This window comes from Rana temporaria, chromosome 2 (assembly GCF_905171775.1).
Source record: "Rana temporaria chromosome 2, aRanTem1.1, whole genome shotgun sequence".
NCBI classification, from domain to species: Eukaryota; Metazoa; Chordata; class Amphibia; order Anura; family Ranidae; genus Rana; species Rana temporaria.
The window spans coordinates 372,657,405-372,681,777 of NC_053490.1; the positions used below are offsets into that span (position 1 = coordinate 372,657,405).

Sequence of the window (24,373 nt, forward strand, 5' to 3'; positions counted from 1 at the left end):
AGTAAAAATAGCAATATTATCTTTAGGATGTGAGATAACTGATATTGGGCAAGCAGAGCTCCCGTTCAACACTCCTCACACCATGCCAGTCCAGGCCCCAAATACATACATTTAAAGTACTAAACTCTAACCCATTGTGATTTTTCATGTTCAGGACTGTTAAAGGAAGACCCCCATGTGTAAGGACAAGCATGTAGCAATAGAAATGCGATTAAAAACCAACACACACATTACATTAAAACTGCAAACTTTATTGTCAATTCTAAGTAAAGAACCAGTGCAGTGTTTCCAGATCTCAAGTGTTGATGCCAAAAAGGCTTTTAAAAATACAGATGATGTCTTAAACAGTTGAGATTACTACAATTTGAAAACACTGTCTAAAACAAAAACTACATTGTATTTGAGGAAAGAAAGAAAAGAAAAACAGACCAATGAGTATAACAGACTATCCTAACCAACTCATTAAATTCTTTTCCATTTCTACATTTACACTAAATACTCACAGCACTTCCACCTAGAATGTTGAGAATGAGGTGTGCCCAGGTACAAACTCCACTGCAAAACTGTCTTTCTGAGCAATTGTACAGAAGTCTGAGGGGGTGTGGAATATATGAAGAACATGTCTGCAACAGCATCAGTGCAAACCATGAATCCAAGGTAAAAATACAGCACCATTTACACATTAAGCATCGAAAGTTATCACAATGTGACCACACTACACTTATAGATAATCCAGACACATTTGTTCACAACACCATATATCTGGGTAGAGCTATGTGCAGCATCTGCCTGAGTAAATATTTAAATTGAATAAACAGGGCTTTAAAAAAAGACTGGTAAACTAAGCTGCTAATTTTAAATTATACAAAACCATTTATGACACTAGCATGGACACTTTATGGAGCAGTCTACAAGATTGACGGCAATGTATTGCATTTAGTTAGTCCCAAAGTGGATCACCCTCCAAAAAATCATTTGATGCCAGTCAACAACCAGCTGGACTGCAAATGAGATCAGACCATTCACCCTTAACTGACTGGAAGACACTCAGATGAGTGGTTAGGAGGTTTTCAAATTAAATAAACCTAGCACAATGAACCCATGACATGGATAACTTAAGACAACAGTAATCCATAAAAGTTCCTATGATTACTACATTTGCACAGAATTCTAGCTGAATACATTTGATCTTGTATCATGAACATGGTATTAAACCCACAGACTGCAACCGAAGACTAAAGAAATTGGATCACAAACAAAAGGATGGTAGCTTTTTTTATTAAACGAAAACTTTCAAGCAATATCAAACAATGGCAAGTAAGGTTTTATTTGTGATTTCAGTCCCTGACATTATGTGAATGGCATTCAAAGCGGTGGCAATTCAATGCTGCAATAATGTGACATTTACCGCTTTTAAGTTAGTGGACATATTTTTAGTCACAAAACAGCAGGGACTGGAAGCATAATGTACATGGTCCAGAAGCAGTCTACTTTTGGTGCCACTGGTCTGGCATCTGTTCTCCCCCCCCCCCCCCCCCAAGAGCTGCATCTCAAATGACAGGATGGATGTGCAATGACTTGAAAGTATGGTTTTTGCCAAGATGGCGCTCTCCAAATATTGAGGCCAGCAATGATCATTGGTAATTCTCTTAAACTAATCACTGACAAATTGATTTGTTCATCTTTATGCTCAAGTTTTTTCAAGTCTATTTTTGGTGAAAATGGGTCTTCCCTCCCCCAAGAGTTTTGTGGTCCCCAAAGAAACTAATTGGATGCAATCTGGAAATGCAGACCTCAGTGGTGCAAAAATCTCACATTAACTGCAATTGCCACAAAAAGTTAACTTACAAGTGAACATGTGTCATGGTTAAGGTCATTGAATAGGCTTTTAATAGGCTTTCAATGTACAGAGAAAGTAAGTTTTTAGGTCTCTGCAATCAACCATCTATGAAGTACAATGCTGGCAGTGAAGAGAAAGAAGGCATGAGTTCAAAAATATACTAGCACAGCAGTCTGGCAAAACTGCCAGCACTATTAATGACCTGAGTAATGCAGCAGGAGGCATAAGTTGTTCAGTCCTGTCAAGCAAGTTTTTTCCTTCAAAGACATGATATACAGATGCATTTTTTCACTATGAATGTGGGCTACAAAAGAACATCTAGGAGGAACAAAGACAACATTGAAATTGAGGTCACTGGTCTTCAGACGACTCTGCTGTGCCCCCCTCTTCATCATCATCCTCCTCCTCTTCCTGCAGAAAAGAATTTAAGCAAAATCAATTAGAATTTAATAGCAAAGAACAAGTACATTTAACAGTAACAAATAAAACCTACAGATGTTATACCAGCCTCAGTGCTTAATATGCATTTCATCTGCTCAAGGGGCTATGAGCAAGCAACCATTATGCTTGCTAAATCATTCTCTAGACTAGCCATAAAGAAGAGTTTTCAAAATAACCGACAAATTCAGTGGGCTTCTTAACCACTTCCAGACCTTAGGTGTTTTTCAGATTCGGTGTTTGCAAGACTAAAACATTTTTTTCTGCTAGAAAATTACTTAAAACCCCCAAACATTATATATTTTTTTTTTTCTAACACCCTAGAGAATAAAATAGTGGTCATTCCAATACTTTTTGTCACACCGTATTTGCGCAGCGGTCTTACAAGCGCACTTTTTTTGGAAAAAATTCACTTTTTTGAATTAAAAAATAAGACAACAATAAATTTGGCCCAATTGTTTTATATATTTTGAAAGATAATGTTACGCCGAGTAAAATGATGCCCAACATGTCACGCTTAAAAATTGCGCCCGCTCGTGGCATGGCGTCAAACTTTTACCCTTAAAAATCTTGATAGGCGACGTTTAAAAAATTCTACAGGTTGCATTTTTTGAGTTACAGAGTAGGCCTAAGGCTAAAATTATTGCTCTCGCTCTAACGATCGCGGCGATACCTCACTTGTGTGGTTTGAATACCGTTTTCATATGTCGGCGCTACTCGCGTATGCGTTCGCTTCTACGCGCGAGCTCGACGGGGCGCTTTAAAAAAATTTTTTTTTTGCTTTTCGCATTTATTTTTATTTATTTTAGAATTTTTAACACTGAAAAAAAAAAAAAAAAAAAATTATCACTTTTATTCCTATTACAAGGAATGTAAACATCCCTTGTAATAGAAAAAAGCATGACAGGTCCTCTTAAATATGAGATCTGGGGTCAAAAAGACCTCAGATCTCATATTTGGGCTTAAATGCAAAAAATAGAAAAAAAATAAAAAATGTCATTTTTTCAAATGACCAAAAAAAAAATTTGTCTCTTTAAGAGGCTGGGCGGGACTGACGTTTTGACGTCACTTCCGCCCAGCCGAGCTATGGGGACGGGCGAAGGAGATTTTTCCTTCAGTCCCGTCCCCGCTCACCAGCCGACAGCATCCGATCGCCTCCGCCGCTACCGACGGCTCCGGTAAGCGGCGGAGGGCACAGGAGAGCGGCGGGAGGGGGGGGGCCCCTCTCCCGCCACCGATAACGGCGATCTCGGTGAATCCGCCGCGGAGACCGCCATTATCGGATTCCAGACCGCGCACCCTAAAGATGGATACCTCGGTTGTGACAGCAGCTGCTGCCGTTACCGAGATATCCGTCTTTAAAAATAGGACGTACATCGTCGTGCGCAGGTCTGGAAGTGGTTAAACAGCCTTAGGCCCTACCTGGCAGCTTAGATATTGTATGTCTGAAAACACTTAAATTACACGTAGGGTTGCACAGATACTATTTTTTGTTTATAAGAGAATACGCATAGATACTTTGCAGTGCAATTTGAGCCCTTACAAAGTTAATAGGCTCACATTGCAGTGCAAATAATCGCACGCAATTTATATGTACTTTAATGCGAGTTATAAATTGAATACACTGCCCATTGCAGCACTAGATGGCACTTCCCTTTCTATACTGTGTTTACACAGGGACGCATGCGATTCTTTGCAGTGCGATTTAACTGCTTAAGGACTGCCGCACGACGATACAAGTCGGCAGAATGACACAAGGGCATACAGGTACATCCCCTTTAAGGGTCGGAGCTCTGGTCCCGATCGCCGACAGTGTCCCATGATCGGGTCACAGACCTGAACGGAGAGAAGTGTAACAAACCTCTCCCTGTGCTTCATAGTGAGACTGTCACTGATCGTCCGTTCCCCCATCATATGGGACGATCAGTGACATCACATGCCAAGCCACGTCCCCACACATTAGGTCACACTTAACCCCTTCAGCACCCCCACAGGTTAACCCCCTTTTCTGCCAGTGTCATTTTCACAGTAATCAGTGAATTTGTATAGCACTGATAGCTGTAAAAATGACAATGGTCCCAAAATAGTGTCAAAGTGTCTGCCATATATTATACAGTCACAATTAAAAAAGCCGATCGCCGCCATTACTAGTAAAAATAAATAAAATGCCATAAAACGATCCCCTATTCTGTAGACGCATTAACTTTTGCGCAAACCAATCAAACTTATTGCGATTACCAAAAATATGAATACGTATCGGCTTAAACTGAGGAAAAATGTTTATATATTTTTGGGGATATTATAGCAAAAAATATTGCTTTTCTCAAAATTTACGCTTTATTTTTTTTAATAGCGCAAAAAATAAAAACCGCAGAGGTGAACAAATACCACCAAAAGAAAGCTCTATTTTGGGAGGGAAAGGATGCCATTTTTGGGAGCACGTGCAATTGTCAGTTAAAGTGATAGTGCTGAATCGCAAAAAGGGGCCTGGTCCTTTAGCAACAAAATGGTGCGGGGCTTAAGTGGTTAAGCCCATTAATTTTGTATGGGCCCAAAACTCACCGAAAAATTACGGGTTTCGGGAGCATGTACACGAGTACTTGTGCAAATACTAGTTAATCCACACCAATGTCAGTGAAACCCTAATTACATGCAGATTAAATAAGCAAAGGACGATGAGGTTTTTTAACATGGTGAGAAAGCAAACAGAAATCATGAAAGCAGCACAGTAGAAAATATATTTTACATAAAACCCTTAAAAATACATACAGCACCTAGGAATACGAACAAACCCCTGAATTTGTAGTAACTAGAACCAGCACAGCCAAGATCACACTACTACAAAATTTAGTGTACACTGAAATCTAAGCTCGTTTATACAGCCATGTACATGAGAAATGCAGATGTGGCTGCATGAAGCATACATTATGTATAAGCACATTGCAACATTCATGCACTACACCAATTCAATAACCAACTCCTTTATGACCAAGTTTGACATTTGGTGTCAACGAGTTAAAATCCGTATTTTTTGCTAGAAATTTACTTGGAACCCCAAACATTTTTTTAGCAGAGAATCTAGACAATAAAATGGCGATTGTTGCAATATTTTATGTCACATGGTATTTGTGCAGTGATGTTTTAAACACAACTTTTTGGGAAAAATGTTCATGAATTGTAAAAAAAATTAAATGGTAAAGTTAGCCCAATTTTTTGTATAAAGTGAAAGATGTTACGCCTAGTAAATAGATACCAAACATGTTATGCTTTATAATTGCAAGCACTCGTGGAATGGCGACAAACTACGGTACCCAACAATCTCCATAGGCGACACTTTAAACTTTGTTACGGTTACCAGGTTAGAGGTCTAGTGCTAAAATTATTGCTCCGACTATCACAGCGATATCTCACATGTGTGATTTGAAGACAGTTTCATATGCGGGTGCCGCTTTCGTATGCGTTTTTTGTAGCGCGAGCTCGCAAGGGAGCTTTAAATTTTTATCCCTTCTTTGAACTTCAAAGTATTCAGATTACCAAAAACAGCGATTCTGAATACTGTGTACTTTTTTAAATCCAGCGCCATTGGCAGCCAAGTAACCTGGAAGTGACGTCATGACACCGCTTCCGTGTTTACATTGCAGAGACTGAATCAAAGCCATTTACGGCTTTGTTCCAGTCTGCACCTAGACACATCGATTGACTGGGCCTCCATTCCCACCGGGAGACCCAGAGCGGTGAGAGGCGGGTAAAGTCCCCTCCTGCTCCTCCAGCATAACCACCAAGCAGCTTTTAGCCGCATCGGCTGTTATGCCTGGATAGCCAATCGCCGGCTCTAAACTGTACTGGGATGATGCCTGCACCTGCGGGCATCATCCCGGTATAACCACCGAAAGACAAGAACGCATATATGTGTACTCAGCGGGAAAGGGTTAAAGACTACTATTCCAGCCAATATGTTGTGCTATGACAGTTTTGGTTGCTCTAGCCTCAGTTTACAATTCCGTTTTTAAATACCTACATTAATTTAGACTAAAAGGAAGCTAGTTTATTAGGATTTATCACAACTTACTTGTTTCTTAGCAACTTTGTTTCTCCCACTGGTTTTCCCAACAACTTCAGGTTTCTATAAAAAAAGAAAAAAAGTTATCCGTTTGTCAGACAGATGCAATTGAGAACCCAAATCAGCAACACTAAATACCAAGAATAGAGCCCAATTAAACAGTTTAAATGGGTAAAATTCATTCCAGTTGCATCAACACAAAGGTGTGCAAAATCAGTTCTCTTTAACCACATAAGGACCAAACCTCTGAGATTTGTTATTTACTAGTTAAAATTATTTTTTTTGCTAGAAAATTACTTAGAATCCCCAAACATGATAAAAAAAAAAAAAAAAAAGTCAAGTTAACTTTATTCTTTTTAATAGTGAAAAAAAGTTACGTTGAATAAACAGATACACAACATGTCAGGTGCCAAAATTGTGCCCGCTCATGGAATGCGACAAACTTGCACCCTTAAAAATCTCCATAGGAGACTGTTAAATCTAGCATGTTTTGCGTTAGGTCTAGGGCTACAATTATTGCTCTACCGATCACGGCAATACCTCATTTGTGATTTGAACAGTTCTCATATGCGGGCGCTGCTCACGTATGCATTCACTGCTGCACGTGAGCTGGGCATGTATAAAACAAAAAACTTGTTTCTTATTTTACCTTTTTTTTTAGAACAGTGTAAAAACACACAACTTGTCACTTATTTTTATTACAGGGAATGTAAACATTCCTTGTAATAGAAAAAAGCACGACAGGTCCTCTTAAATATGAAATCTGGGTCAAAGACCTCAGATCTCATTTACACCAAAATGCAAAAAAAGCTTTTGAAGAGCTATGGGCGGAAGTGACGTTTTGATGTCGCTTCCACCCTGCTATGATATGGGGATGGGAGACACAGGAGGGACCCAATTGCTGCCGCCAACACCGCAGAGACCACCATTATCGGAAACCAGACCACCGGCTGAAGACTAGGATACCTGGGTTATGGCAGCAGCTAGCTGATATCCCTCTTCAAAATGCTAACGTATATAGTCGTGCAGCGGTCAGGAAGCTGAAACCGCCTTTGGGGAAAAAAAAGCCCATCTCCTGCTGGCATGCTTAAAGGAAAAGTCTTGCCCTCTGGAAGCAGTCTTTTGGCAGTGCTCAAACACCCCTGCTGGGCTTGTGCTTTCCAATCAACATGGAGCAAGACATGTGAAAGCAGTGGTCTCTGAAAAGGTCTTACTCGCCACCCCATGCCAATCCAGAACTCTAGCTCTGCAATCAGCAGAGATAGGCCAAGTTCACACTGGCATTAAAAACAAGCATTTAAGAGCCATTAAAAATGACCCTCAAATGCCTATGCAAATCATACCATGGACAGCAGTGCTGTCCACACTATCAAAACATGAAGTGTTAGTGTTCCATTGTGTCAAAATTGAAGACCCATGTTGAGTCTGGAGGCATTTGAAGCTTTTTTCAATGCCTCCCATTAAAGTCCTCTCTTTGTGAGATATCATACAAAAAATGGAGCGCACTAGAGTCTGCCTTTTTGCACATCCCTCATATTTGGTGAGGGGAATCGGCGTTTTAATCCCCAGGGAATAGGTGATTTGGAGGAGGAAAGCGATTAACAGTACCACGCCAGCCTTCCATTATCCCCAGAAGGGAAAACTACTGAATACAAGGGCGATCAAGGCGTTAACTGAAAGTTAACCCCTTAACTGCCACTGATAACCACATCCTTGCCAATGTAATTAGTACAATGTCAGTGCATATTTTAGCACCGTATGCACCGATTACTGTAGTAAAGTTACTCGTTCACAAAAATAAAGCCAAAAATCATTTTGTAGACACTAACTTTTGCACAAATCAATATAGGCTTATTGGAATTTTAACCAAAAATATGTAGCAGAATACATATGAACTGATAAATAAATTTGTTTCACATTTTTTGGAAAGGTTTTATAGCAGAAGGTAAAATTGTGTTTTTAAAATTGTCGCTCGAAGGTGTTAAAAAGCACCAGTGTTGCAGAGTTCCAAAGCGCTGCACATTCGGTGATGCTGCTTGCAGGACTTCCCCCATCCCGCGAGCACACCGACCCAGTATGAAGGCACTTGGACTTTACACTAGGGAGGCATGAGAGTTGCTTTTCAGGCACCATTTTTAGTGCTAAAACGCCTTAGTGTTAAAGGTCAATCTAAAAAACTGCAGACGTGATCAAATGCCAAAAAAAAAAAAAAAAAAAGCTCTATGTGTGGAAAAAAAAAAACCACCACCATTTTGTTTGGGTACAACGTAGCATGACTGTGCAATTGTCAGTTAAACTAATGCAGTGCTGTATCGCAAAAAATGGCCTGTCATTAAGGTGGTAAATTCTTCTAGGGCTGAAGTGGTTAAGAATTTGGGAGCTGCAGAATATTAAATTTTTGGTTTAGGGTTTAAATAGCCCTTTAAGCTAAAATCAATCCACAAGTCTTTTGATTTCAAATAGTCATGCAAGCCCTACACTACGAGTAGGGATTAAACGACAAGTATAACAAGCTAAAAAAGGTGACAAAAAAGTAAACAGATAAAAGTACAACCTTTTACTTGAGGGACATATGAAACACTCACCTTAGTAGTTGAGGCTTCCTTGCGGCCCTTCTTTGTACTGCCTTTAGGGCGACCGCGTGCACGTTTTGTGGTGGGAGAACCACTTGGCTCCTGCACAGAACAGACATTGAAAAGTCGAATGGTTAAGTCCCAAATTCAACTTGCCTTACAAAAAGTAAAGCTTCCATTAAAACACTGAAATCTGCCTAACTAGCATAAAAAAAAAAATATATATATTCACTTGAGTTGCAAAAAAATAAAAAAAACACATGACATTACAGACCAACAGCACAAGAGAAAAACAAATAAAATGAACACCCTCTTCCAGGTATATGCACATGTTACACCTTCCCTTAACACAGCAAAAAAAATAAATAAAAAAAAAACACAACACTGTTTTAATGTATTCCCACTTTCCCTAAGCCATGTAAAAAAAAAAACTTTGTGCACCTAAATTTGCCAAGTTTTAGCCCAGGTTCACACTGGGCTGCAAGAGAAGCTGTGCGAGTTCAGCCACGAATAGCGACATCTGTGCAGTTTATGTCTATGTAAATCGCGGGCTAAAAATCACAAGTGGTACAGAAACTACTTTTTGAAATCGGTGCAGCACCGCAGATGTGGTGTCGCACCAATTAGGACTGAGCCATTGCTGGCAAATGCCGCCGAATTTGACATGTCAAATCGCATTAGTGTGAACCAGGGCTTAGAGTTTAAAACCAGAACTCCACCAAAACCAATTTTAGTACAAAAATGGTACCAGTGTCAGACACCATTACCATTCTATTGGGCAGGTTTATGTGAAAAGCGACACAAGGCAGTTTTACTAAAAATATTACTAGTTCACCTCTATGAAAATAAAGTTTAAATCTGCTTATATCCAAAAGTAAATGGTTCCAATATATTAAAGGGGTTGTAAAGGAAAACATTTTTTTTCATAATAAGCATTTTTTACCTGCAGACATTTTCCTCTTCACTTCCTCATTGTTCGTTTTTGCACAGAAGTTGCTCTATTTCTTCTCTGTTCTGTTCACTTCCTGCTTGTCTGATTTTACTGACCACTGTGACGGGAGGGTTTACTGCGGTGGTCAGTAACGTGCTCACCCCCTCCTGGGAACTACATCTGTGTGGTAGGACGCTCTACGTGTTAGAGACCTCAAGGAGGTGTGAATTACTGGGCGTGCCGCAATTCATACTGGACAATGTAGTTCTTACATGAACGAACGATGCAAACCAGGAAGTGAATGGGAGAACAGAAACTAGAACACCGAAGGTGATATAGATGAAGGAATTTAATAGGTATTTACTTGTTTTTTTAACAGAATCATTACACTATTTTGTCTGTCTACCTTGCAGACATTAATTTTAGGCAAAAAAATGTTTTCCTTTACAACTCCTTTAAGTGGAGAATCTCTACTTTAGTAAATCTGCCTCAAAGTAGCAGCTGAAAGTTACCATTCTTTGTGGATGGTTTTATAGGAAGTTGACACCAATGTAGTACGATACATTTTGAACCTCCTAGATGGCATAGGATAAAATGCCACCAATGTCGTTTAAAAAGAAAGCCTGGAAAATTACAACAGTGTAGCAATGTTTGAATCCTCTGGAATAGTCTGTTATAATTTTACTGTACTCACTTTTGCATTAGTTTGTGCTTGGGAAGGAGAGGTTGATTTTTCTGGTTGGCTTGAGGCTTCCTAAAAAAAACAAAAATTTATAGACAAAGGTTTACCATAGGTTCAATGGCTCATACACCAGGCTTGACAGTCCTTGAGCATTTAAAATTAGTAACATTCTGACTTTTGATTGTTCGATTCTCAGGACCCTTTCACACTGGGAAGTTTTTCTGGCGCTAGAGCGTTTTCAGGCACATTGGCGTTAAAGCCTGTAAAGCACCTGAAAGAAGCCTCATCTGCAATCCCAATGTGAAAGCCAGAGTACTTTCAGAGCCCTTTCACACTGCCAGCACCCAATTGAGATGCATGGAGAGTGTTTTATGAGCATTTTAATAGCGCCATTTTTAATGCTAAAACGCTGTAAAAATGCTTAAGTGTGAAAGGGGTCTCACAGCTATTTTTTTTATCCAATTCACACACCAGTTTATAGCCAGCCCGGAGGTTGGCCTCTGCCCCATTCCATCCCTCTCAAAGCACAGTGATGAAACTTGACTGTTATGTAAATGGCCCCTGTTCTGACACAGTGAGGACCCAGAGCTGGGCTCCTAGTCGCTGCATTTTCTGGGTTTAGATAAATTTAAGTTTTAGGAAGATTAGTTAATATTCCAAATTTGTCACATTTGCAAGCGGTTTTTCCAAGTGCATAAAACACACCCCACCTTAGAGGGTAGCTGTTTTTAGGAGTCTCAGGACAGCACCTAGAGTGTAGCTCCACCTATTTTTCCAGGAAACTCTGCAGTCACCACTTTAAATACCGGACACTTCCACCATGGCCTCAGTTAGAGTACCACCAGCCATGCTGAAATTGTATAAACCAAAAAATAGCAATACAACCACATTAAAATATCAGTCAAGGGAGGGTCATGGGTGCTGTTCTAAAAATAGAGTCCTAGAACTAACATTACGTTTAAGGTTTCCCCAAATAGTCTTTCAGGGCAGCAGCTGGAAAAAAAGTACTTACTCAAGGGTTGGACCACCACCCGCAGGACTTATTGCCAAAAAATTGCTCTGCAGCCGAGAGCAAATCCATCCTATAGTGCAGTGATGGCGAACGCGTGTCCCTCCCGGCACGGCAAGATGTTTCGGTGGGCACGCCGTGAAATTAAAGCACACAGTGAAAAATCCACACCGCACTTCAAACTACATCCCCCATAGTTCTATACGCTAGCGGTGACGTACCCGAGTGGGAGTGACAAAGAATAAGCGCCAGGGGTGATGTGCGCACGCTAATCCACACCGCACCCACCAATCAGCGGCTAGCTGCCGAAATAATCAGATCTGCGCTTCCAATATTTGCTCCACCCACCACCACCTCTCAGCCAATCAGTATTGCTGTAACCCGCCCTCCTCGTGCAGCCCGCCACATTTAACAAGAAGATGCAGGCAGAGATGAAAGCCTGGCTGTGCTGTATGGAGGTGGGCGGGAGTGTGCTCTGCTCCCTGCACTTGCCGTGTTGTAGAGAGCCTGCTTCTCCTCTGTCAGGACCGGAGCTGCTGTGACTGACAAGGAGTGAGGCAAAGCAAGCTTTCTGTGATGTCCCCCCCCCCCCCCTCTCCAGTCAGCAGCACCAGCAGAGACCAGACAGGGCTGTGTGCATTCTTCCTCGGCAGGACTGAGCGGTTTGCAGAAGGGGACTGAATTGCAGGTAATCATTGTGCAGTATGTTTTCATTGTGCAGTATGTTTTCATTGTGCAGTAACCTAATGCAATTCTGAAACCTGCATTCTGAACAAATTTGGCTGAAACGTAAATTTGTTTCTTGGGGGTGAATTAAGAGGGATGATCCGTCCCATCCTCTGTACAGAGACGCTGGCAGGTTTAAATCTGTGTTGGCACTTTGAAAGAAATAAGTTGGTTTTGCTCAAAAAGGTTCGCCATCACCGCTATAGTGGCAGGTAAAAGTGAAGAAACTCATCCATGTGGCTGCTTTGCATATTTGTCCTGGTGAAGCACGGGCTTGTTCCGCCCAGGATGTTGCCACAGCATGGGTTGAATAGGTCACTACCCCTGCGGGAGGTTCCGCTTCCGAGGCCCTATAAGATTCCTCGATGGCCATTCAAAGCCATCCTCCCATTGTGCTTTTAGAGGCTCTGCAACCTTTACGCGGCCCAAGGACAAAATAAACACAGAAATCTAATTTTACAAACTCCCCTGTAACCTCAAGATAAACAAGCATCTTACGTCCAAACTTAAAATACCCATTTAGGGCAGGTTGGCGATGGGCAGAAAGTTGGGAGAATTATCTCCTGGGATCTATGGAACACAGAAGAGCCCTTTAGCAAAAAAAAAAAGTCTGTCCTATCCAGTCAAAGGAAAAAAAAAGTTCAATAATAGACAAGGGCTGCAGCTCACTGACCCTTCTAGCTGAATTAACTGCCACCAAGAGCTAGTTTTAAAGACCAATCTTTAATGTTAGCATTCTCTGGTGATTCAAAAGGGCTTTTAGTCAGACCTTTTAAAACCGACAAATTCCATTTGGGAAAAGTTAAACAAAACTGGCCTAACTTGTCAGTGTACAAAACAAAAAAACAAACCCTGACAAAAGCAGCCACCTGAACCTTTAAAAGTACTGCCCACTAGACCCTTCATTCTGTCATGAATGAACGCATGGACGGAAATTACCTGTGCACCAGGAGTTTAAACATTTCCATGTTTCGAAATAAATGGCCCTTGTGACTTTTCCTGCCATCTAGCATGGTCAAAATTAATTGACAAACGATTTCTTCAGGATTTGCTCCTCAGAATCCAGGCTGCCAGCCTGAGATGCCCTACATTGGATGAAGGGAGCCTCTCGCAATGGTAGAAACCAGTGGTGTTCTACTGCCAACTTCAGTAGGGTTGAGAACCATGCCCTTTTGGACCAAAAGGTGGCTACTAGAACCAGGCTTGTGGATTCCTTCTGCAACTTTGAGCACTAGAGGAATTGAATGAAAAATAAGGTGGGCATAGCACAAGTGGAAGGCTCAAGGCTGAGCTAGTGTGTCCAGACCCCCACTTATCCCTTCCTGTTTAGGGAGAAATAAACAGCTACCTTTGCATTTGTCCGAGACGCAAAAAGGTAGGTGTGGGGGAACGCTACTAGCACCTGGAAGATTTCTGTATTTCGGCTCAATTCCGATTAGCCCGCTACCCGATTTAGCCTGCCTTTCAGATGTACTTCTGTCACTTGATTGTTCTCTGCATGTCAGGATCTGAAGGGCCATGAGCAGCAGAACCCTGATTCTTGTGCCTCCCAGCTTTGAGATGTAGGCTACCGCCGTGGCACTGTCTGATAACACTTCGAAGGTGGCCCTTGATAAATTTTTTGAATGACCCCTTAGCACTGTCCAGTTGGACGATCTCTTGGTCTCCTTGTTTGTCCAAGATCCTTGGGCAATCTGACCCTCTGGATGTGCGCCCCAGATGCTTGCGTCCATTGTTAAGCACTTTGCTGCCAGAAATGTCCAGAACAGGCCCCTTTTTAAAAATGGGTCTGCCTCCTCCACCACCACAATTTCCTCTTGACTCAAGGCAATCATGATTTGTTTCTCCAATGACTGCCTGGAAGACCAATTCTACAGAATTGTCTGCTGGAGATCGGCCCACTGAGGGATCACCCTGATCGTGTGGACTCACTGCATTCTGAACTTTTATTTTTCCTCTGAGAAAAAGTTTTCTTGCACAGATTCGATGGTGTAACCCAGGTTCGACTTCTCCCTGTTCAGGAGCCAGCCCAAACTGTCTAGATCATTCCACATAAGATCCTTGGAGAGGGAGAGATCAGATACCTTGGCCTACCAGGATACCATAGTAGCCAGCAGACCACCATGAGCCTTGGGGGGGGGGGCGGACACCAGCCCTCCAAGCTATCCATAGAGGACACCAGTATCAGCTCTACACAGCCTGACCGGGGTACTTGGGTGCCTGCCATCCCTGCTTAAAGGTGCCTGCAGACCTGCTTGACAGCACACTAGGTGCGGCCGGATCAGAGTCTTGTAGAGCAGGAGAATGCTCATCACTGGAGTTAATCCCCTTTTTAATGCATGCCAACATTCTGTTTGCTTTGTTAGCAGCAGCTTGGCCAGCTGAGAAGTGGCTCAACTATAGTTCTACAATAGGCTTTTAGATCTTGTTCACATGTGCTCCTGAAGAGATGTGCTTAAAACATTTTTCATGTGGACTTTTCAATCTGTCAATAAGAATGATGCATTATCGCTATACATATTCTGTATGCAACATACATCATGTGTGTTTATCTGTACAAAGATATAGATCTTGTAACAGTTTGAATAACCACACTTTCTATATACTGTATGACATATCGTTTTATCTACCAAATTGAATGTGGGCACATATGCATAGTACCTGTCCCCTTTTGCAGTTTATTCTCCAATGAAGTCTGGGATTTATAAAGAGGAAGACCAAAGGAAAATGTACACAGCTGGGAGAAAAGAAGTCTCTTGGGTTATGCATAGAGACTCCAAAGGGAGAGAGATCTGAATTCCGTTGTATTTTAGTGGTAACTTTACAAATTAAGTCAAATAGTTGCTGGTATCGCCATACAGCCATTGGGGCAGCCCAAAAGAGCATCAGTTTCTAGGAGCAGTAACTTGCCAGTAGGATCCAACTTGGCACAAGTGGTACTCCCATCTACCCCCCACCTCAAAAAAAAAAAAAGTGTTACCCAGGGGAGGTCCTGTAATGGAGCCGGGGTCAGATCACCATTTATGTTCAATCTGTCCCAGATAGTCAAAGTTGGTAATATGAGTGGAGATGTCCAGGTGGGAAAATAGTGTGCAGCTGGAACCCACTTTGCATCAGCAAGACCTCTGCCAGCCATAGTCCTTTCTTAGAGCACCCACAGTTTCATCAGAATTCTGGTGCCAATTCACTGTATGAAACCAAAGCCAATCGCTCCATTATAAGGCATCACCAGGGAGGCCTAATCCACTTCACCTTTTGTCTACATAACATTCTGCATGCCAAGCTGGGATTTCTCCTCCATAACAGGTTATGTGTTCCACCCTAAAAATTTGTGAACATGCAACATTCTTTCAAGGGTGAATGTCTTCTGGTGAAATGTGGATCCTCACATACATGAGCTACTGCAATCACTAGGCAAATGGGTAGAAATGGTGCAAGAAAAAAAAGAATGCCCCAGAGATGTTAACTGGTACAATTTTGGACTTTCTACAATTTTAAAATTGGACACTTGCTCAAATCTCCACAACTCCCAACTGGGAGGATGGTGAGCGGCCAGGAAATATAAAATAGGACATTGTCCACATAAGCAGATAATGTTTGCCCTCTAGCCCATTTGGTTACCCTTAATATCCCCATTGCTAATGATCTTCAATAGAAGCAGGCACCCTTGTTGGATTAGGTTACCACATTCACTCTTCATGCCATTACTTTAAAGCACTAGCGTCCCAGATTGGATCTCCAGCAAGTACACCAAATGCATGTTAAGGTCCTCCACCCCGTACAATATTATAAAAATTTTGAACAGAGAAAAAGGCTTGAGCAAGAAGGCTTTTATGAAAATTACATCTCCCACCTGTGGCTTCTTTCGTGGACGACCTCTACCACGCTTGGCAGTCTCCTCTGTAGAAGCCCCTTTTGCTGCTGCTGCCGCCTTAGCCTTCGAGTCACTCATTTTGAAATATCTGCAGAAAACCAATGCATGGCAAATTAAAAAGCATACACTTTTGTAGAAAATAAAAAAACGAACAAAAATTAACAACCATATGCAAGGAAATCCAGAATGGAAATTGCATGAAGGGACATAAATAAAGCTACTTCGCATTCAAAGGCCAAAAAAGTTGGCCAGCATACAAAGTGTAAAGCCTCACACGGTCAAGTTTTCAGCAGACAAAGTGTAGGACTTTTCTGAAGGACGTTGGCCAGGAACTTGTCTTGCATACAAACGCAAAGAAGTGTCAGCCAACAAACAAAACTATGGGTTTTTAGCTCTTTAGCACCACCCTTTGAGCAACTTCTGCCAATGTTGTGTTATGGTTGGCATTGCTTCTGAGGATGCGTGTGTACTGTGAAGTTTTGTCTGACGGACTTGTGTACACGATCTGACAATCCAACAATTGTTGGCAGACAATTTTAAAGCATGCTATCCCACATTTGTCTGTGGGAAGAATAAATAGAAAACGCCAAAAATTGTACGATGGAGCATACAAACGGTTGGATTTTCCATCAGCTTGTCACCACACAATTCCCATCGGATAATCCGATCATGTGTTTAGTCTCCACACAATTGCAATTAGCCTTTTTAAGCTCACATACCGTGTATACCATGGGTCTCAACACTTCCATACCAGTTTTTTTATATTCTAGCACCATCCAACATGTACATATATTTTGTGCTAGAAAATTATTCGGAACCCCAATCATATGTTTTTTTTAGCAGACCCTAGGGAATAAAATGGCAGTTGCAACTTTTTATGTCACACAGTATTTGTGCAGCAATTTAAAAAAGTTTTTTTAACCACTTGACCACTGGGCACTTAAACCCCCTTCCTAAGCAGACCAATTTTCAGCTTTCGGTGCTCTCACAATTTGAATGACAATTAGTCATACAACATTGTGCCCATCTGAAATTTGTGTCCTTTTTTCCCCCCAAATAGAGTTCTTTTGGTGGTATTTGATCACCTCTGGGTTTTTAATTTCTTGCGCTAAGAAAAAACTGAAAATTCAGTAAAAATAAAATTCTCGTTTCTGTCATATTAGCAGGTTATTTCTCTCACACAGCATATGCATGCCACAAATTAAACCCCAAAACACATTCTGCTATTCCTCCTGAGTATGGCGATACCACATGTGAGACTTTTACACAGCGTGGCCACATACAGAGGCCCAACATGCAGGGAACACCATCAGGCGTTCTGGAGCACCCAGGCCAATTCTGACATTTCTCTCCTACATGGAAAAATCATTTGCTAGAAAATTACATAGAAACCCAAAACATTACATATGCTTTTTTAGCAAAGACCCTCGAGAATACAATGGCGGACATTACAACTTTTTATCTCGCACAGTATTTTCGCAGCAATTTTTTAACCCCTTTTTTAAAAAAAAATGTTTTGTGCTTACAAAAAAACAAAACAGTAAAGTTAGCCCAATGTTTTTGCATAATATGGAAGATGAAGTTACACCGAGTAAATAGATACCCAACATGTCACCCTTCAAAATTGCACACGCTCGTGGAATGGCGCCGAACTTTGCTACTTAAAAATCCCCATAGGCGACATATTGCAAGGTATTGAGCATTGCAGATTATTGGGGGGGGGGGGGGGGTATTGTAGAGTATTGGGGGGGTATTGCAGAGTATTGGGGGGGTATTGCAGAGTATTGGGGGGGTATTGCAGAGTATTGGGGGGGTATTGCAGAGTATTGGGGGGGTATTGCAGAGTATTGGGGGGGGGTATTGCAGAGTATTGGGGGGGGGTATTGCAGAGTATTGGGGGGGTATTGCAGAGTATTGCACAGGGATGGATGGCTGGATCTGTGACTGCAGTTGTCACAGATCCAGCCCACAGCAGCTGCTGCTGCTTCCGCTCCCCCCCCCCCTCACACTGTACCGATTGGTACAGAGAGGGGAGGGAGGAACCGGCTTCATCACATGACGACATGAGCGATCACATGGTAAACGGCCGCTATCAGCGGCAATTTACCGCGACCCGGGGGCGCGCGAGAGGAGGATTCTGGGAGGACTTCCAGAACTCGACCGCGCTGTAGACGTGTATTGGCTATAGCGCGGTGGTAAGGGGGTTAATTCTTGAACAGTAAAGTTGGCACCAATTTTTTGGTAGGACATGTGACCCAGATCTTTAAAGAGCCACGGCTCTTTAACCATGTGTTCGGCTGTGTCCAATCACAGCCGGTCACATGTAAACATGGAGATGCCGGTAATCCACGCTCCTCACACTGATAGAGCGAGGAGAGGAAAGCCGATCCATGGCATCTCCTCACAGAGGACATCTAGGTATGTAATCAGGGCACCGATCAGTGCCCTGATTACAATCAAGTGCCAGCTATCTGTGCTGTTATCAGTGCCACCCATCAAAGCCCAGCAGTGCCCATAAATGTGGCATATTCGTGCCACCAATCAGTGGACAAAGATTTACAAAATTTACTGACAAACTAGAAAAACTTAAATTTTAGTTTTTATATTTTAGAAAAAAATTGTCATTCAAAGTGTGACAGCGCTGAAAGCTGAAGAATGGTCTGGGCAGGAGCGGGGATGCAAGTGCCCTGTATTGAGGTGGTTAAAATTGTGCACACTTGTGGAATGGCACCAAACTTTGGTGCACAAAAAATCTTAAGCAATGCTTTAAAATTATTTACAGGTTACCAGCTTGGAGTTAGCAGAGGTCCAGAGCTAGAATGGTTTCTCTTGCGCCAACGCACAACTTCCTGAAGGCCGTACGACTTTATACGGCCGCAGTGTGAATCTTAATTGCCGGGAGGCTGTCTATATACGGCCTCAAGCCACTGGGAGCGCACGAGCGCCGCATCACAGATGCCGATGCACGTGCCTGGCAGCTGCGATGTCCGCCAGGCACCTGCGATCAGCGGTTACAGAGACAAGGACGTGGAGCTCTGTGTGTAAACACACAGATCCACGTCCTGTCAGGGATAGAGGAGACCGATCTGTGTCCCTTGTACATAAGGACACAGATCGGTCACCTCCCCAGTCAGTCCCCTTCCCCCACAGTTAGAAACACTATGCAGGGCACACATTTAACCCCTTCCTCACCCCCTAGTGTTAACCCCTTCAATGCCAGTCACATTTATACAGTAATCAGCGCATATTTATAGCACTGATCGCAGTATAAAAATGTGAATGGTGCCAAAAATGTGTCAAGTGTCGGACATAATGTCGCAGTGCCGAAAAAAAAAAAAACAATCGCAGATCGCCGCCATTACTAGTAAAAAAAAAAAGTCCCCTATTTTGTAGGTGCTATAAGTTTTGCGCAAACCATTCGCTTATTGCGATTTTTTTTACCAAAAATATGTAGAAGAATACGTATCGCCTAGACTGAGAAAAAAAAATTGGGCTATTTATTATAGCAACAAGTAAACAATATTGAATTCTCAAAATTGATGCTTTTTTGTTTATAGCGCAAAAAATAACCGCAGAGGTGATCAAATACCACCAAAAGAAAGCTCTACTTGTGGGGGAAAAAAAAAAAGGACATCAATTTTGTTTGGGAGCCAATATCGCACAACTGTCAGTTAAAGCAACGCAGTGCCGGAAGCTGAAATTTCACCTGTGCAGGAGGGGGGTATATGTGCCCAGTAAGCAAGTGGTTAAAAAAATTCTCTTAAATACATTTTGATCACCAATTCCTATTACAATGAATGTAAACATCCCTTGCAATAGGAATGGTGCGTCCACTTTATGGAGAGATGTGGGGTCTATTAGGCCTAGAATCCCCTTTACAGGGAAACTTCTTACAAATTGGATTCAGGGTATTTTAGGTGGCTTCAAATATGAAGCATTTGATGCCATTCACCCATTTATCTGCACACTGATTTCTTGAAGACTTATGTTGATGTTTTAGTGTCACCATAGACCTTACAATTTGACCGAACAATTGACTTTACATTTACTGACTGACCACATCTCTTCTACACATCAAGACTAGAGTAATGGGTTTTGAGGTACACTAAACGCTCTACCTATAAAATGGACAGCTCCCTGGCTATTTAAATCAGACTTCCACCCATATAAAAAGTCAGCAGCTACAAAAAGTGGAGAGGGGGAGAGGTAAACTTCCTTCTAGCGCCACAGGGGGAAGTGGAAGCTGCATTCCTCAAAAAAAGGGTATCCGCCCCCCAAAAAATGACATGCCAAATGTGGCATGTCAAGGGGGGGGTCACACCTGCACGTAAAGCAGAAGTTCAATTTTTGGGTGCAACTCCAGTTTAACCACACTTAGAATTAGCGCTGCACGATTCTGGCCAATACAAGAATCACAATTTTTTTGCTCAGAATAAAGATCACGATCATCACAATTTTTAGCAGCGCAACATCTTTCACATAAACTTTACCGTTTTGTTTTTGAATTCAGTAAAGTGTATTTTTTTTAAATTGTGTTTAAAAACAGATGCACAAAAACGGCGAGACAAAAATATTGCAACAACCAACATTTTATTCTCTAGGGTCTCTGCTAAAGAAAAATTATCACATTTGGGTGTTCCAAGTCATTTTCTAGCAGATAATGATTTTTACTTGCAAGCAACAAATGCCAGAAAAGGTTTGGTTTAAATGTTTAAACGTCCCTCATTTACACAACAGAGATCTTTCCTTTGATAAAACAAAAAAATACTTTGTTTCTACTTATTGCAATAAAACTTGGCAGGCTGCCTGGATTTTTTTTCCCCCAGCTGTGAGAACTTTCTGCACTTGTTAGAAAGAATCGTGACATGCCGTTTTGAAGATTGGTAGGGGACTAAGATTTAAATTAAGGATTAATCGTGCAGTTTAGAGTGTATGTACACAAACTTTTTCATGGTCTTGAGCATGGGCGAACAAACCTTCCCCATTCTTCTGTGGCAGTGATCGTCTGTTCCCCGTCATATGGAACGACAATCAGTGACGTCACATGTCCAGCCACACCCCCTACAGTAAGAAACACATCAGGTCACACTTAACCCCCTACAGCGCCCCTTAGTGGTTAACCCCATCACTGCCATTGTCATTTTCACAGTAATCACACTTCCAAAGCCGCAAAAACACACAACTTTTATGGGCGGTTTTCAGGCGCCTCAGTGCGAAAGAGGTCTTAATGCATAGAATTCATTAAGATGGCAGGTTTTTCTTCTACAACCACTTTAAAGTAGTTTTTTCTGTGCATCCGTACATGTTCCACTCATCCAATGGCAGACAGCGCTGCCATTTTTTGCTCCAATAGTTTTTAATACAATTCTAAATCACATCTATATGCCCAAATTTTCATTAGAAACTTGTTGCAACAAGGATGCATTATCCAATATGATCAGTGACCCTGATCAATTAAACATAAGAAATTATGACAGGGGCACTTTGAGCGCTCCAAACATGCTCCTTGCAGGACTAAGGCTGCATTCACACCTTTGCGTAGGCGATTTGCGGCGTTTTGTACCAAGATTTGGCACGTCAAATTGCGGCGTTTTTAACGGCGGTTTTGTATAGGTCATTGTTGGCTATGGAAAACGCTGAAGCCGCCCGTTACACGCGACAAAAGAGGGTCCAGGACTTGTTTCAGCTTCAGCGTGGAGATGTGAACCATCTCCATAGACAATGTTATTTTTCCCCTCCAGCGTATTGTAGCGTCGCGCTTCAGGCGACAAAACGCCTAGGTGTGAATGCAGCCTTAAAGTGGTTGTATAGTCTTTATTTGAACTTAAGGCTTACCTTAGGTAAAAAGAATATCTCCTAAACCTGTAAGGTTTAGGAGATATTCCCCCTGCTATGTGCCACTGACTTCAGCGGCGCATCAGGGATTTTCCGTTGAAAACCCGGGAGACGCCGGATCTTGCTGGAAATAAATCTCCCACAGCCACTCAGAGCGGATCACAGAGCGTATCAAAATGTCAACTGCCTCGGGGTGAACCGGGTAAGATACCGACGCCTCGTGCATACTAGCTCATTATGCCTTTTGCCTTACAGGTATAGTAAAAAAAAAAAAAGTGTCAGCGGGTTTATTACCGCTTTACGCAAAACATAAGAAATTATGAAAAGGGCGTTTTTGATGCGCTTTTAAGCGCTCCAAAGATGCTGCTTGCAGGACTTTTTGCACTGCCCCAGCGTGAAAGGAACCATTTATATGAATGGTAAGCAGTTTGTAGGCGCTCCCTTTAGTTTCTCCCAAACTACAGGCAGGTAATTCTGTGGTTGGGGTTCAAACCAAGAACCCTAGTGCTGTCTGTTGAAAGCGCCAACCACTAAAGGCCAGGAAACATTTGCCAGAAAAAAAAAGCAAAAAAACACACAAATGCCTCCCGACCTTCTTTAGAGGGAACCAGGTCGGTCTCTATGCTGCAACATAAATGATAAAAAGGCAATTCCAATATAAAATGCACTTACATAGTACTCAGTGAGTCCCTGGAGGTTTGCATGCTCCCCTTTGCCTGCATGGGTTTCCTCCCACACCCCCAAAAACATGTTGGTAGGTTAATAAGCCCTAGTATGTATATGATAAGAAATTGGAATGTTGTGGAGGCAATGCGGACTTTTATAGTACAGTATGCACTTACACATTACAAAAATACAAATATACACAAATACATCATAAAACCATAAATACATACTAGACACCAGATGCCATTATAAGTGAAGCATCCACCTGTGATGCAAAAATTGAAAAATTAGATATACAAGATGGTTCCACACTATTATACACACAAACTAATCTTCCAGTTGCAAACTTTGTTTCTGTCCAACAGTACGGAACCATCTTGTATATCCCATTTTTGCGTCAGAGGTGGATGCTCCAAACATAATGGCATTTGGTGTCTAGTATTGGTGGTTTTGAGATGTATTTTGCATAATAAATGTATAATCTTACTGTGCAAGTGCATACTGTACCATAAAAGTCCACATTGCCTCCACAACATTTTAATTTCTTATTAATAGAATGGAGGTACATTATATTTTTCTTATCAAGCAGCTTTTTTATATATCTAGTATGTATACGAATGAGTTAGGAACCCGATAGTAAGCTCCCTGAGGGAAGGGACCTACAATATATATATATATATATATATATATATATATATATATATATATATATATATATACACACACACACATAAATTGACGACATTATATAACATTTCAGCCCATTCAAATGAAAGAGCTGGTGAAGTGAATAATTTTGCAGTGTTCCTACTTGAATTTGGGCTGCCATTATTTCACAACACTGCAATTCGCCTTTGCCACATGTTCCATGAACACACAGGTGTGACTTGGGCCTCATGCCCTGGCATGTAATCAGGGCCTACACATGCTATGAGTCACAAGGAAGAGAAAAAAAAAAAAAAGGCTTATCCCTCATACAAGTGCTCAAAGATGCCGCCAAACCAGATACATGTGCATGAGGGAGAAAATGACATATCAAGCCAGGTTTAGTGAGAATTCCCCAAGCAGCACACAAAATAAAGCCAGCTATGTAGGTCATTGAACAAGCAGCACAGCCCTCCCAGGTGCAAGTTGCCCTCAGAGAAGAGCATGGCAGCCACCATTAGAGCCTCATTCATCGTGTTCCACCCCAGGACATGGACACAGCACGACCACATGGTCACCACAGCACATGGACACCCGACCACATGGACACCCCAGCACATGGACACAGCAAGACCTCGTGTCCTCTCCCCCCAACCACAGACACCTTGCAGCGCAGCCCCGACCACCATCTCCACCGCCTGCCTACTCACCGCACACATACAATGGAACCATACAAACAAAGCGGCCTATAGAAGAGACAGAAAAGAAATACATACCCTTATTTTTTCCTGTAGGAAGGAAAGAACAATTACCCCCACCCCTCCCCCGCCTCCTATATTTATACTATCAGCCCAGATTAAAGGCTTGGGAGGGCGTGTTTGTACCCCGCCGATGTCATCTGGTGGGAGGGGGGACTACAATTCACAGGGAAGAAAGGCGTGGCCGCTTAACCCCTCCAGCCCAGCGTTATTGTTATCGCCCCGCTCTTCCCTCTCCCTCCCCGTGTGTTACATCCTCCCCATGATGGAGGCCAGCCCAGGTGTCTGCCGAGCAGACCGCAAGAAGACACGCCCACCTCACAACAAGCATGGTGG

At 42.1% G+C, this 24,373-nt stretch overlaps 1 protein-coding gene across 1 annotated transcript; it reads right to left on the reverse strand.

The window, feature by feature from the left end:
- Positions 1-1,258: 1,258 nt before the first annotated feature.
- HMGA1 (high mobility group AT-hook 1) lies at positions 1,259-24,046 on the reverse strand. The gene is made up of 6 exons (XM_040337805.1): positions 23,990-24,046; positions 16,113-16,221; positions 10,537-10,596; positions 8,924-9,013; positions 6,348-6,401; positions 1,259-2,251 (listed from the first exon to the last, which is right to left on the reverse strand). The coding sequence occupies exons 2-6, from the start codon at positions 16,209-16,211 to the stop codon at positions 2,192-2,194; spliced, it is 363 nt and encodes a 120-aa protein (XP_040193739.1). The 5' UTR covers positions 16,212-16,221; positions 23,990-24,046; the 3' UTR covers positions 1,259-2,191.
- Positions 24,047-24,373: the final 327 nt, after the last annotated feature.